Source organism: Pteropus medius, unplaced genomic scaffold (assembly GCF_902729225.1).
Source record: "Pteropus medius unplaced genomic scaffold, Ma_sr-lr_union100, whole genome shotgun sequence".
Taxonomy (NCBI): Eukaryota; Metazoa; Chordata; class Mammalia; order Chiroptera; family Pteropodidae; genus Pteropus; species Pteropus medius.
Genome location: NW_024340849.1, coordinates 29,659,829 through 29,672,721, shown reverse-complemented (window position 1 = coordinate 29,672,721; position 12,893 = coordinate 29,659,829). Strand labels below are relative to the sequence as shown.

Genomic DNA, 12,893 nt, shown 5'->3' with positions numbered 1-12,893 from the left:
CTTGCTATTTTCTAAGTTGTTTTTATATTATATCAGCCTGAGATATTCTTCAGAGATAGAACATGAGTGGGGAAAGGGAAAAAAATATCATGATATTAATTAATTTAATATTTAATATGGGCTGACCTTTATTCCACTTTTTACTGAGACATACAACTAGATTGAAAAGTGGTTAAATGTAAGTTCCCTCAAGTCCTTTTAAGTGAGAACAAAATAACTCCTTCTGCAATCTAGAATTTTTGAGATTTACCCTTTAAAAATATTCGTTCTGGCACAAATGAATTTTTAGAGAATATAGAAGAATTAGTAGGAAAAAAAGGAATTTTTTTTAATTCAGTAAATAAACCCTGTGATCTTTTTATACCCTTTATGGGTTGCATTTACACCTCTTTTTTCTTATACTTTGTTATTGGTCCTGAATCCACAAATACATAGTAATGGTCATATTGACATCTTCCCACCTACCTCCCATAGCCCTCTTCCACCATTTACCCTCCCATCTCCCTTATCTCAAAAGACAATTTCCTCACGTGGCCTCTGGTGTATGTCATACAAATCTGACCTCCCTAGGAAGCACGTGAGAGCCATGATTATTTCCTTGTCCCAGTCAAGCAAAATTGCTATGTCCTCAGTCAGGTATTAAAAAGAAAGCAACTAAATTAATTATGCTAAGGTGAAGTCTCAGATTCTCTGAGGGAAATTTGTACATTTACAGGAATAAAACTAATTTTTTCTAGCATTATTTGGGTGTAATTACAGGTAAAATTGTAATATATTTAAAGTGTATAACATGAGGGCATCATATACCTATACATTGTGAAATGATTTCCACATTCAAGTTAGTTAACATATCCATCACCTCACAATTACCTTTTCTAAATTTTTAATGTTCGATGAGAACACTTAAGATAGCTGTTAACAAATTTCAAGTTTAAAATACAGTATTATTAACTACAGTCACCATTAATTAGAGCCTCAGAACTTATTCATCGTTTCATCGTATGACACTTTTTTTCCTTTTTTTACTACACTTGCCTGGTCTTTCCTTCTCAAGCTAAGAACTGTTTCGTTGGTTTGAATGATATTCCCTAATACACAGAAATGAGGATATTGAATAAAGGAGCTAAGTTAAGGAAATAAAACAAAGGGCAAAAAGGAAAGACTGAATTAGAGAAAAAATAAAATGTGAAGAGGAGAGGTGGATGAAAATGAAGGGGGAGGGAATGCAGAGGATATAGACACCCTTAGTGAAATTGTGGCATTGCATAGCTCATTAACTCCATCCTGTCCAGCTCCCCTTGACATCCACCAATGCGTATCTTAAATTATGCTTTAAGCCCATTTTGGTGTGTGCATACGTGGGCAATGACCTACCACCACTACCCTTAGGAAAAAAAGAGCAGTTCCCTTGAGTTCTATTTTATACGATGCCACTTGGGTCTTTCTTAAGAGGCCTGGTGGGCACTGTATTCAGACATGTCAGGATGTAAACCCTTAATCTTTCCAAAGCTCTGTTTTCACGTTGGTAAAATGGGAATGATAATACCAACGTTATGGTGTTTTTATAAAAACAAATGAGAAAATTTCTGCATAGTACTTGGAACATAATAAACTTTTCTTATAAAATTGTAATTGTAGTGTCATGACAATTATTCTTAATTTTATTCTCATCATTCCTATTTCTTCTCCCAGAAAAAGTCAGGTTTTCTTGTACTATTGCAGAAAACTTATCCTGTTGTAGAAAACAATAAACTTAACTGCCTCCTTTTTCCACCTCTCCAAATTCAACACTCTCTGAACCTAAAAAAAAATGTTTTTAAAGGAAATTTTAAAGTACGTAGGCCTCTCTGGCCAACGTCTTGATGCTCGATGTTCTGTAGTGCACTTTTATTCTCACTCTCCTTTTCCTAATTCTCATGGAAATCGCACTCCTGGAAGTTGAGATAACAGTTACCCCAGGTCAGTAGCAACCCCATTTGTTTTTCTCAGCACATAGGAGTTAGACCAGGGAGGTCCTATTTCTTTTTACTACTCTTTTTAAGATCGTCCAAAGCAAGAGATGAATTAGAATCCTTTCAAGCACTAGGAGTCATGCTGGTAGTGTCCTAAAGCACTTCGGATTTCCCAGATGGGAGTCATTGCCTAAAACCTGAACATCGAGTTTGTATACCCAGCCACTCTGGTTTCTGCCATGTGAGGAGCCCATCACTGCCTTCTCCCATCATCTCTGCTCCACTGTGACATCTACCCTCTTTCCCTGGCCTTATAAGGCCAGCACCAGCCTTTTTGCCCTCTCCCCTGGATAATTGCTCTGTAAATGCATCCATTGAGACTGACTGCTCCCTTTCACTGAGAGTTGGTTCTGCCTGTAAAATAAGGCTACCTTTGTTTCTTATCGAATCCTGGCCTTCCCCTAAACCAGCCCATGCAAGGAACTATAATTCTTTATTTGTGTACCCTCAGACATGAATATTTTGGTGGGGTGAAAGTCCATATCTTTTATCAAATCATTAAAAGGGTCTAAACTTTAAAAGAAATTACAGACTAGACAGCTTTACACTGCTTAATTAGCTAGTACGTTCTGTCTTGTCATGGCCTTTTATTGAGAAGCTAAATTTAACTCAGTCACTTGAAAAAAATTGGAATTACAATCTTTAGGTTTCCAAAATATTTTATAAATGTGCGTGTGTATATATATGTATGTGTGTATATATATACACATATATATGTATATATCTATATATATATGTATAATCCCACTATAATGAGATAAGTGGGGCTCAAAATGCAATTACAAAATTTGAGGTTGTCTTATTTGCAAGATTAATTAAAAAATAATTAGTCTAATTATGGAGGGAAGAGAATTTTCATTAATTTGTTTTCATATATTAGATATTTAGGAAAAAGAAACAGACATGTGTTTATAAAGAGTGCCATCTTGGACTGAACTGAGAATGTTCCAAATGATGAGAAGGTAGTCATATCCTAACATCCACCCCACAGAAGTTAAGCCCTCGGCAATCCCAGCAAGAAAGCAGAGTCAGGCATCGTTTTACCATGACCCAGTGGGCCTATACATATAGCATTACTACTCTTAAGAAATATAAATGTGCACACAGAGGGCGGCGGGGGGGTGGAGAAAGAGAGGGAGGGAGGGATACAGCCATTGTCCCAAAGGCACATCATATTGGATAAAACATCATTCTCTAAAAAAATCTTAGCAAACAGACGACACCCTCCTTATGGTCATCTCCCCTAGGGACCCTTGAGCAACTTTTGATTAAGCACTTAGGCAGGGCTCCCAAGTACTTTAACGACATTCTTATAACTTCGAATCTCACATGACAGAGCCCAAATTTTGATCATTTTCCTTCCAAAAAGTTCCTTTTTACCCATGCCAAGTTGCTCCCAGCCTCACTCTGCAATCTTTAAGGCCTAACTAATAGTAAGAAGGAGGTTACAGTGATGCCAGCTGCTGTCCAGCAGGAGTCGTAGCTTCTTACCAAGTCAAATGAAATAAAATGAAACCAAATAAAACCAAATGTCCTTAAACGTCATAAGCACTTTTACCCCAGAATAGCAGGTTTCTGCCTGACTTAAAAGTACGACTGACAGTAATTTTGTTTTCCCAGAAAAAAAAGAGAAAGGTTTTCTCATTTTTAATGGCATTTTCTATTTTTTGAAGTTTGACTCATTACATGCCCATATCAATGGATGTGTATGTATATGTATATGTATATGTATATGTATATGTATATGTATATGTATATGTATATGTATATTTACATTCTCCAAAGAATTAATTATCTTCTCCTTTGGCTTGAAGTATATTTTATAGTGTGTTTTACAAGCTAGAGAAATATATTACAAAGCAGCATAAGAATTCCAACCTAATGTTGTACAAATAAGTTCATAGTCAAACTCAACTAGCATCATTTTTCTAGCTCAAACCTGGCTGTGTATCAGGAGCACCTGTGGTGCTTTTAAAAAGCACAAATGCTCAGCTCCAAACTCAGATTCAGTAAATCCAGATATTTGATTTTTTAAAAATTTATTTATTTAAATTAGTTTCAAGTATACAGTGCATTGGTTAGACATCTATTTGCATTTTTGATACGGTCTCCAGGCTGGTGTGATGGGAACCACATTTGAGAACTACTATGGCAGATACTTTCCGGGGAAGATCAAATGCCTGATAACACATCCAGGAAGTCATTACACTAAAATAGTGAGCTCATGTCCCTTGCCCCCCACAACAAAATGCAAGTTCCAAGATCAGAAGATGACATTCAAAGTAAAAGACACAGTTGGAAACCCACTATAGCCATTTATTTTAGTAACAGCATTTTCCTGCTTTCAGGGGCTCATCTTAATAAAGGACTAGGAAATAAAAGCAAATGCAATTATACTTCGCCTCGGGAAAGAGCTCTGAATACTTCTTTTTATTATATTGCCAAAGATTAGGACTAGAATGTAAATCTGAGAAAGTCATATCAGAGGCCTCTTTTATTAACAGAAATGGAAACAGGCATTTATACGCCACCAATAAATCAATTAAAGGAGGAAAGGAGCTTGAAATGGCCTTCATTGCAGCTATTAACTTCAGAGAGTGCAGCAGTGGGTGATTGCTGAACCCAGCATCTTCTTGTCATCCACCTGGGGCAAAACGGATGAGAATAAAGCATGGGAACAGTCTCATCGTACTAAACACAAAGTCTGCAAATCTTAAGTGTTTGCTAAAGTGAAGCAGAAGCAAAGCAGAGCCAGACGTTTCCAAAAACATTGTTGGCTTTTGTGGATTGAAACTGTGAGAGTGTGACTCGTTGGTGTGTTTATGTGTTGTCTGGGTTTACATAAATCTAGATGCTGGGAATTGTTTTAATCACTATGATTATTTCCAGTATAACAGTTTTAAAATAGGAGGATTCTATTAAAAAGTATCACACATAGGAATTTCTCAGTGAAATTGGAGAAAACTGTGGACCCTTTCCTTCTCCGTCCTCCTTTTTGCCTGTTAATCATCAACTTCTGTCAACTTCTTTTCAGTTTACTAGTTTCCAAAAATCTTAAATTGTGTTGAATAGTGGCAGCTGGAGTAAGATTACTGGTTATTAGAATTCATACTAGCCTAAGAATTTAAAAATTAAAAGCAAAAAAAAAAAAAAATGGATTCAATTTCCTGTCCTGCCAGAAAATACTATGTATGTTTTTGGGTATCTGCTTTACCTACCAGAGCCTTAGGTTCAACTATAATTTAGGAATAATAATATCCCTCCAACCTCCTCAAGAGGTTATAAGGAAAAGCATTTTATAATCTTCAGAAATTTATACAAATGTAAGACACCATTAGGTTAAGCTTCTACCTTTAAAATGTCTTCTATGTCATGTGTAATAGAAATATATGTTTATTATGGATGACGTTGGATTAAAGATGTGAAGGAAGTAACTCGAGGATGTGATATTTCAATGTGAATTTATTCTCAGTGTGCCAAAATACAATTCACATTTCTTCTAACACTCTGTGCCCTACATTAAACTTATTCTTTATATCTTGCTGTCTCTCACATAGTTCTACTCTGCTATTTTATTCCTTCCGCATCTATAGGGGCAAAGAGTTTGAACTCTCCCTGTCCAGTTTTCAGCCCTCTTTTAATGACTAGAGTGGAACAAGGGTGACTTAGTGAACTCACCTCCTACAAACTCATTATTGCCATGAAGGCTGCAGATTGTTTCCTAATATGTGTGAAGTACTGTGGGAGAGCAAAAGCTGAGGTCCTCACCTCTTTGCTTCTCCATGAGGCCTGCCAATCACCAAGCCCTAATGAAAGTGTCCTAAATCTCTCTCAAATCAATCCTTTAGCACAAAACAGAATATTCTTAGTTCTGAATCACAGAAATATCCTCCTGACTGGACTCTTCCCTTAATTATGTGCTTCCACCCTCTCCCCTCCTGCCTACCCAGTCTCTCTTCCACTCCTATAAGAAAGCCCTATACTGTCTAGACGTGACAAATGAGACTCTGTAGATCTGATGCCTGTTCACCTCTCCAGCATCTCCATGCACACCTGCACTCAGCAATACTGAACTATCCCCAATTCCCAAACGTGCTGTGTACCCTTTTAAAAGCACAAGCTTTTGCATGATTCTTCCAACTTTCATTGCCTTTCCTTCACTCTTTTCTATCTGGAAAATTCCTGTTCATCCTTTAAAACTCTATTCTAGAGTCACCCTTTTTTTGATGCCTCTTTTAGATCTTTCCAGAAATAAACTACTGTGTCTAGCAGTACACACTTTCATTATTGTACATATTATACCAAATTATTAATTATTAATTATTTGTTAGAATAACTTGTTTTCCTTTCTAGACTGTGAGCTTTTTAAGGGCAGGGGTAGTATCTTATGATCTTTGGATCTCGAGAAACTAGCAGAGTGTCTGACAAATTATAGCTATGTTATAAATATTTCTTAAGAAAATAATAGATGGATTCTTATAAGCGAAAACATACACCCTGATCTGATCTCTAGGAAAAAAAAAAAAAAATCTGATGAGGCTCATCACTTCTTTATCACCATTAGTTCTTTTCTACTCTTTTGACATTTATGTAATCTTCTGGTAAATTCTAAGGTTGTAAGCATTGCATCTACATAAAAGGGCAACACAAACCAACCAAATTAGGCCTGTTGGTGAAGCACGTACTTTGTGACATTGTATCAGAGATGGATTATTTTCCCCTTGTCTCCTCCATATGATTTTGGGTAGCTACACTTATACTGAAATTCATGAAAAACCAAGCTTGACAACTTCGGAGCAAAATTGCTCTGTAAAAGCACTGCCTCCTTCTCCTACTGTAAGTGCTCTTCTCTCTTTGTAAAGCCATGAGAATGTGGTCAGGCATTATGTATCTCAAGTCTTACTGGTCAGAGTTAAATTGGAAACTAAGGCGCCCAAAGTGAATCCTGTTGGATTCATGAGCTTACTTTGTCCACGAGTCCCACTATTCAATCAGTGTAAGCTGTAAACTAGCATGCCTTTTTCACTATTATAACTGTGATCGATGGGTAATAAATGAGTATACTCAATTTTATCTAACAATGTTGTTTCCCAGGAACTCTGGGGTAAAATGAAAAGTGTGTAATTTTTCCTTTTATGTTTATAATTATATTTCATGTTTTCTATTATTTCACACCAATGAGTTTTTTCTTCTTTTCCTCATAAGATACATGTTTTACTTAGAAGTGAGATTTAATACCTATTGTGTAACTAATGATAGTTCTTTTATGAGTTAATTAACCAAAAAAAACGGTGATGAATAGACCAAAAGGTGACATCAATGTAGTTTGCATCTATTTCAACTCCTGTTTCATAAGGCAAGATTTTACTTTAAAATGTATTATCTTAGATTATAATAGATATAAATTAGTTTCTCTCATTTCAAATAATCATTTCTGAAACTAGTACAATTTGAATTTCACTCATCTGTGGGTCAGTTTTTGGAAATATAATTGAAAGTCCATTTCATGGAAAGCAGACTTAGCTCTACTTTTCTGTTTCTTTGTTTTTATTTTTTTGTACAATAAATATACGTAGCATTTATTGATTGGATTTTGCTAGGCACTGTGAAGAATTTAAAATTTTTGACGTTGTTGCCCTCAAAAACCTTACAGAGAGACACACAAAAAGTTAACTTGAAAAAGAAATGTCACCAACAGTACAAAAAGTAACATCGGCAGCAAGCACCAAAAGTTCAGAAGCCAGTCTTTACCTCCCTGACATTTTCAGTCAGAATTTCCAACCTGCCGTCCCTTGTGATTTATTTTTAATGTTTTTTTTTTCATCTCATTCCAACAAATAGGTAGACGCAGAAACATATCACTGGTTCTATCCCCTCTTTCTCTTTTGACTCAGCTTTCCTTCTGATCTTTTGAAATAAAGATTGGGAGCTATATCCATACTATTTTTGAATGTCAGATTCTTATGTCCCCACTTCCTCTGTAAGGAGATGGGGTTAAGTGAATCAGGAAGGGTGTGTTTTTCTTCAGATCTCTGTATATCGACCATACCTACATATTTAAAATCTTATAAAAAGGATTCAATCGTTTTCAGTGGTGAATTGTTATCAAAGCTTCATTAATAACTCTTTCCAATTATTAATGACCCTTTCCAATTAATATTTAACCTGACCCTGGTTATATTATTACACATTGCAAATGGGTACATACTTTCCTTGACTCTGTAAACCCAGGCTGATCCATGCCATTCTTTTCCTTCCTGGCAATAGGCAAATAATCCTTGAATAAAAGCAATTTGTGAGGCTGTTTGAAAAGTTAAACTGATATCACAATGATTTCACCATCATTTTTTTCTTTTACCCTCGAGTGAGTCACTTTATACACATCATTATTACCTTTTGAGCAGTCTCCTGTAAGTAGTACTATTAAATTTACCTCAGGTAATCAGCCTCTCACGGTCACATACCTTTCTTTCCAGTTCTACAGCTGTAATTACCTCATTGTGCTTTCATTGCTCTTATGCTTTTGTATCTCCCCCACTACAGTGTAAGCACCTTGAGGGCAAGAGCTGTGACTTGATCACAGTTTATACCCAGAACTTTGTTGTTTGGAGTATAAAAGATACTCAATAAAGGTTTGTTAAGTTCAGCATTAAAAGAAAGGCGTGGCAGGCTATGGAGGCTCAGAGGAAAGGCACCAAACCAGGCAATCATAGAGAGTTAGGGGGGATTTCAGAGGAAGATACACCTAAATTGATACCTGAAAGGTAATTGCGAGTTAGCTAGGCCTAAGGAGAGGGCAATCCAGACCAAAATAAATAGCATGGACAAAGACCCATATTTGAGAAAGAGCAGGTAAAAAGGTCACCTATGCCTTATATTTACCATGCCTAAGAATCAAAACATAGTGGTGTACATACGTGTGTGTGTGTGTGTGTGTGTGTGAGAGAGAGAGAGAGAGAGAGAGAGAGAGAGAGAGAGAGGTGGAACTTTATTTTTTAAAAGTTTAATTAGATATAATAAAAAATCAACTCCCATTAACCTATAAAACTCTTCATATTTAGCCCAAAATCCTTGATCTGACTAAACAACATTTCCATTAACTTGCTTATTATTTTCTCTTTCCTCAAGTTAAATTTTAATTTTTCGTATCTTTTTACATTATCTGTTCTAATTCTTGGTAGTTTTTAAAATAGATCCACTGTGGACAACAGTATGTTTATTTAAGTAGAGACATGTGAACCTAACCACCTTGCATGAAATTATGTATAGAAAAACTATTGCAGGTTTCACACACTCAACTTAGAAATTAACATTTAGAAAATCACCTGCTTTTTTTTCTGGAGATATATGTATATATACACACACACACATTTTTTTATGGTGGCATTGGTTAACGAAAGCCAGTAAATTTCAGCTGTACACTTTAACAGTAAGGCATATATATATTTGCACTGTATGTTCAACTCCCACAGTTATATTCCTTTCTGTCGCCACATATTTGACCCCCTTATCCCATACATTTCCCTCTTCCCCATTTCCCCCTACCTTCTGGTAACCACTAGTCTATTGTACATGTCCATGAGTCTCTGTTTGTTTGTCCTGTTCACTTGTTGCTTTTGGGTTTATATACCACATATAAGTGATATCATGTGATTTTCAACTGTTTCTGTCTGGCTTATTTCACTTAGCATGATTATCTCGAGGTCCATCCCTGTTGTTGCAAATGGCAGTATTTCATCTCTTCTTATAACTGAGTAATATTCCGTTGTATATATGTACCATAGCTGCTTTAGCCAGTCATCTATCGTAGGACATTTCGGTTGCTTCCATGTCCTGGCTACTGAATAATGCAGCTATGAACATCGGTGTGCAAATATCTTTTCTGACATGTGTTTTCAGGTCTTTGGGGTAAATACCCAGTAGAGGGATTGCTGGATCATATGGTAGATCAATTCTTAGTTTTTTGAGGAACTTCCATACTGTTTTCCATAGTGGCTGTGCCAATTTGCAGTCCCACCAGCAGTGTATGAGGGTTCCGTTTTCTCCGCATCCTCTCCAACATTTGTTTTTACTCGTCTAACAGGTGTGAGATGGTATCTCATTGTGGTTTTGATTTGTATTTCCTGAATAACTAGTGATATTGAGCATCTTTTTATATACTTATTAGCCATTTGTATGTCCTCTAGGGAGAAGTGTCTGTTCAGGTCCTCTGCCCATTTTTTGATTGGATCGTTTGTTTTTTTGTTGTTATCGAGTCATCTGATTTCTTTGTGCATTTTGGATATTAAGCCCTTATCGGCGGTGTTGCTTGCAAACATATTTTCCCATTCATATGGTTGTCTCTTTATCTTATTGACAATGTCTTTTGCTATGCAAAAGCTTTTTAGTTAGATGTAGTCCCATTCATTTATTTTTGTTTTTACTTCCCTTTCCTTTGAGGTCAAATTCATAAAATCCTCTTTAATTAAGTCCAAGGTCCTTGAGTTTAGCTCCTATGTTTTTTTCTATGCATTTTATTGTTTCAGGTCTTATATTCAGGTCCTTAATCCATGATAGACAACGGTCTAGTTTCATTCTTTTGCAGGGAAAATCACCTCTTTCTAAATTGAGATTTGGGGGTATACAAGGAACAACTTGCAGCAGAACGTGGTGGAAGGCATACTGGTCTTAGAGTCCAAACATCTATGCCATTCACTTCACTAGGTTAATGTGACTCATCAATCTCATCATTTGTTGAATGGAATCCATAATATCTGCTATATTATTCATAGGTATTCCCAAAATTGAAAGAGGGGCTATATGTGAAATGAATCTCCTAACCAATTGTAGACGATTGTATTCAGGGTTGTATTAAGTTATAGCACAAGGCATCTACCATTGTAGTTATTGTTCGTTAGAAAATAAAAATTGTATAACCCCTCTAACAACAGCAACATTCATTGTATGTGGAAAAATATGTACAGCAATTTAAGTTAATGAAAGTAAAACTATCCTTTTGAAATACACAGTTTTAAATTGTTAGTCTCTGTGTTTGTGGCATAACTACAGCAATTGTGTTCACATAGAAATGGCTGTTTGCCTCATTAGCATGAGGATAATACACATTGTAACCATTTTGTCTTGTAGAATGATTGAAGATAGTGGGAAAAGAGGAAATACCATGGCAGAAAGAAGACAGCTGTTTGCAGAGATGAGTAAGTATGGAACTTTTAAGGAAGACTTTACAGTTAACAATGAATACTCATGGAAAGGCTAGAAATAACCACTTAATCTTTATGACATGTGTACTTTTCCTTAAAATCCTAAATTTCTTGCATAAAATGTACATTTGGGTATTTTTCCCTCCTATTAGGTAAAAGTTAGTTAGTGAATCATCATAATCCATTACTACACTGTGCATTTTATATGAAAGAAAAAGCGTCATGGACACACATGTATACATACACACATGAACAGTTGATAAACTCTGTTTAGTGTTGGCACTAATAGAGCGCACTAAACTTTAAAGTCTGTGTACATCTCTCTGCACTATCTCAGTGTTGAGCATATTATAGGCACTAGCTAACATTTGTGAAATGAATCGCTGAATGTCTTATGTACAAAATGATATCTTATGTTCATATGGGAAACAAGAATCAGGCATGATTACCAGAACAAACTATAAGCTGTCATTTGCACTTCATGCAGTGGGGAGAATCTGTCCTACAAACCAATTTCTAAAAAATGAAAAGGAAAACAGAAGTTAAGAGCTTAGGAATGACCTACTGTACAAGGGAAACCAAACCAAGACTATATTTACTGACTCCAAGGGAGAACCCATTAAATAAAGGCTACCGGTTTATGTAAATGCATAGTTGCCATATAAGTCATTGGTTGGTAGTGTCTCCCTTATAGACCATGTTTCTTTTTCATAAGGAGGAAGAACTTAACATTGGAGGAGAACATAAATCTAAATTAAATGTTATAAAGAAAACAGTACAATTCTCTCCTTCCCTGCATAAAGAATGAGGATGAGCAGAAGTGAGTTGTAAGCCTTTTTCCCTGAGAGAGCAGTAGATGAAATTAGGTTTCTGCTGAAGATTGGGATTGGCAACAATGAGGGTCAGAGGAGATAAAGGAAAGTCTTAGATAATAAGATTTATATTTACCTTTATCATTTCCCAATAATCTGGTGGCACCACGACAGTGTTAAAACTAACAAAGAGAAAAGAAAATTAAAATTGATGTGGAGAATCTCAATCATGCTCCTTGCTTTTTCTACTTTTAGAAACATGTCTAGAGTGCCTGTGAGTGTTTCAGCCATGACCTTCCAATTTCCTAGGCCGTGTTTGGTACTGTATGTTCACTTCTGGCATGGCTGGTCACCTGGAATTATGACCTTGTTGATACAACTCTAACAGAGCAAGGAACCTGGTTATTCCCTGGCCATCGGAACAAAATCTAAAACAGCACAGGTATCCTCCCATATCATAGATTCTTAGACTGAAAAGGCAAAAGTCATATACATCATGAGCCAGTTTTGACAGAAAAAGAAAAAAATATGTTAATATATAATATAAAAAAAACAGACTTGGGGGAAATCTTTGAATTTGTCATTGTTACGTTAGATTGTATCAGCAAACACACTGTAAGAATTATAAAAGTGTGCTTCTTTAACGATTTTTTAAATACTTATCTGAGTTTAAGTACATTATCTCAATTCATTCTGTGCCTGGTGAAGTGCCTGGCACAGACACATACATATGTCATACATGTCTTTTGAATTAAAGCTGTACAACTCAAAGATCAACATAAATTTTATAGCCATAGAAAGAGAAAAGCTTTACATGTTTCAAGCAAGAGAGACTTAGGAAAATTGTGCATTAATGTCCCAGATTGTGA

At 35.9% G+C, this 12,893-nt stretch overlaps 1 protein-coding gene across 25 annotated transcripts in view; it reads left to right on the top strand.

The window, feature by feature from the left end:
- Window positions 1-12,893, top strand: part of DTNA (dystrobrevin alpha) — a 334,755-nt gene that overhangs the window by 202,856 nt on the left and 119,006 nt on the right. For all 25 annotated transcript variants that reach the window (XM_039843433.1, XM_039843483.1, XM_039843459.1 and 22 more), the window contains one exon: window positions 11,139-11,206. In XM_039843433.1, coding sequence (XP_039699367.1) covers window positions 11,140-11,206 — 67 coding nt within the window. In that variant the 5' untranslated portion in view covers window position 11,139. The remainder of the gene's footprint in view (window positions 1-11,138; window positions 11,207-12,893) is intronic.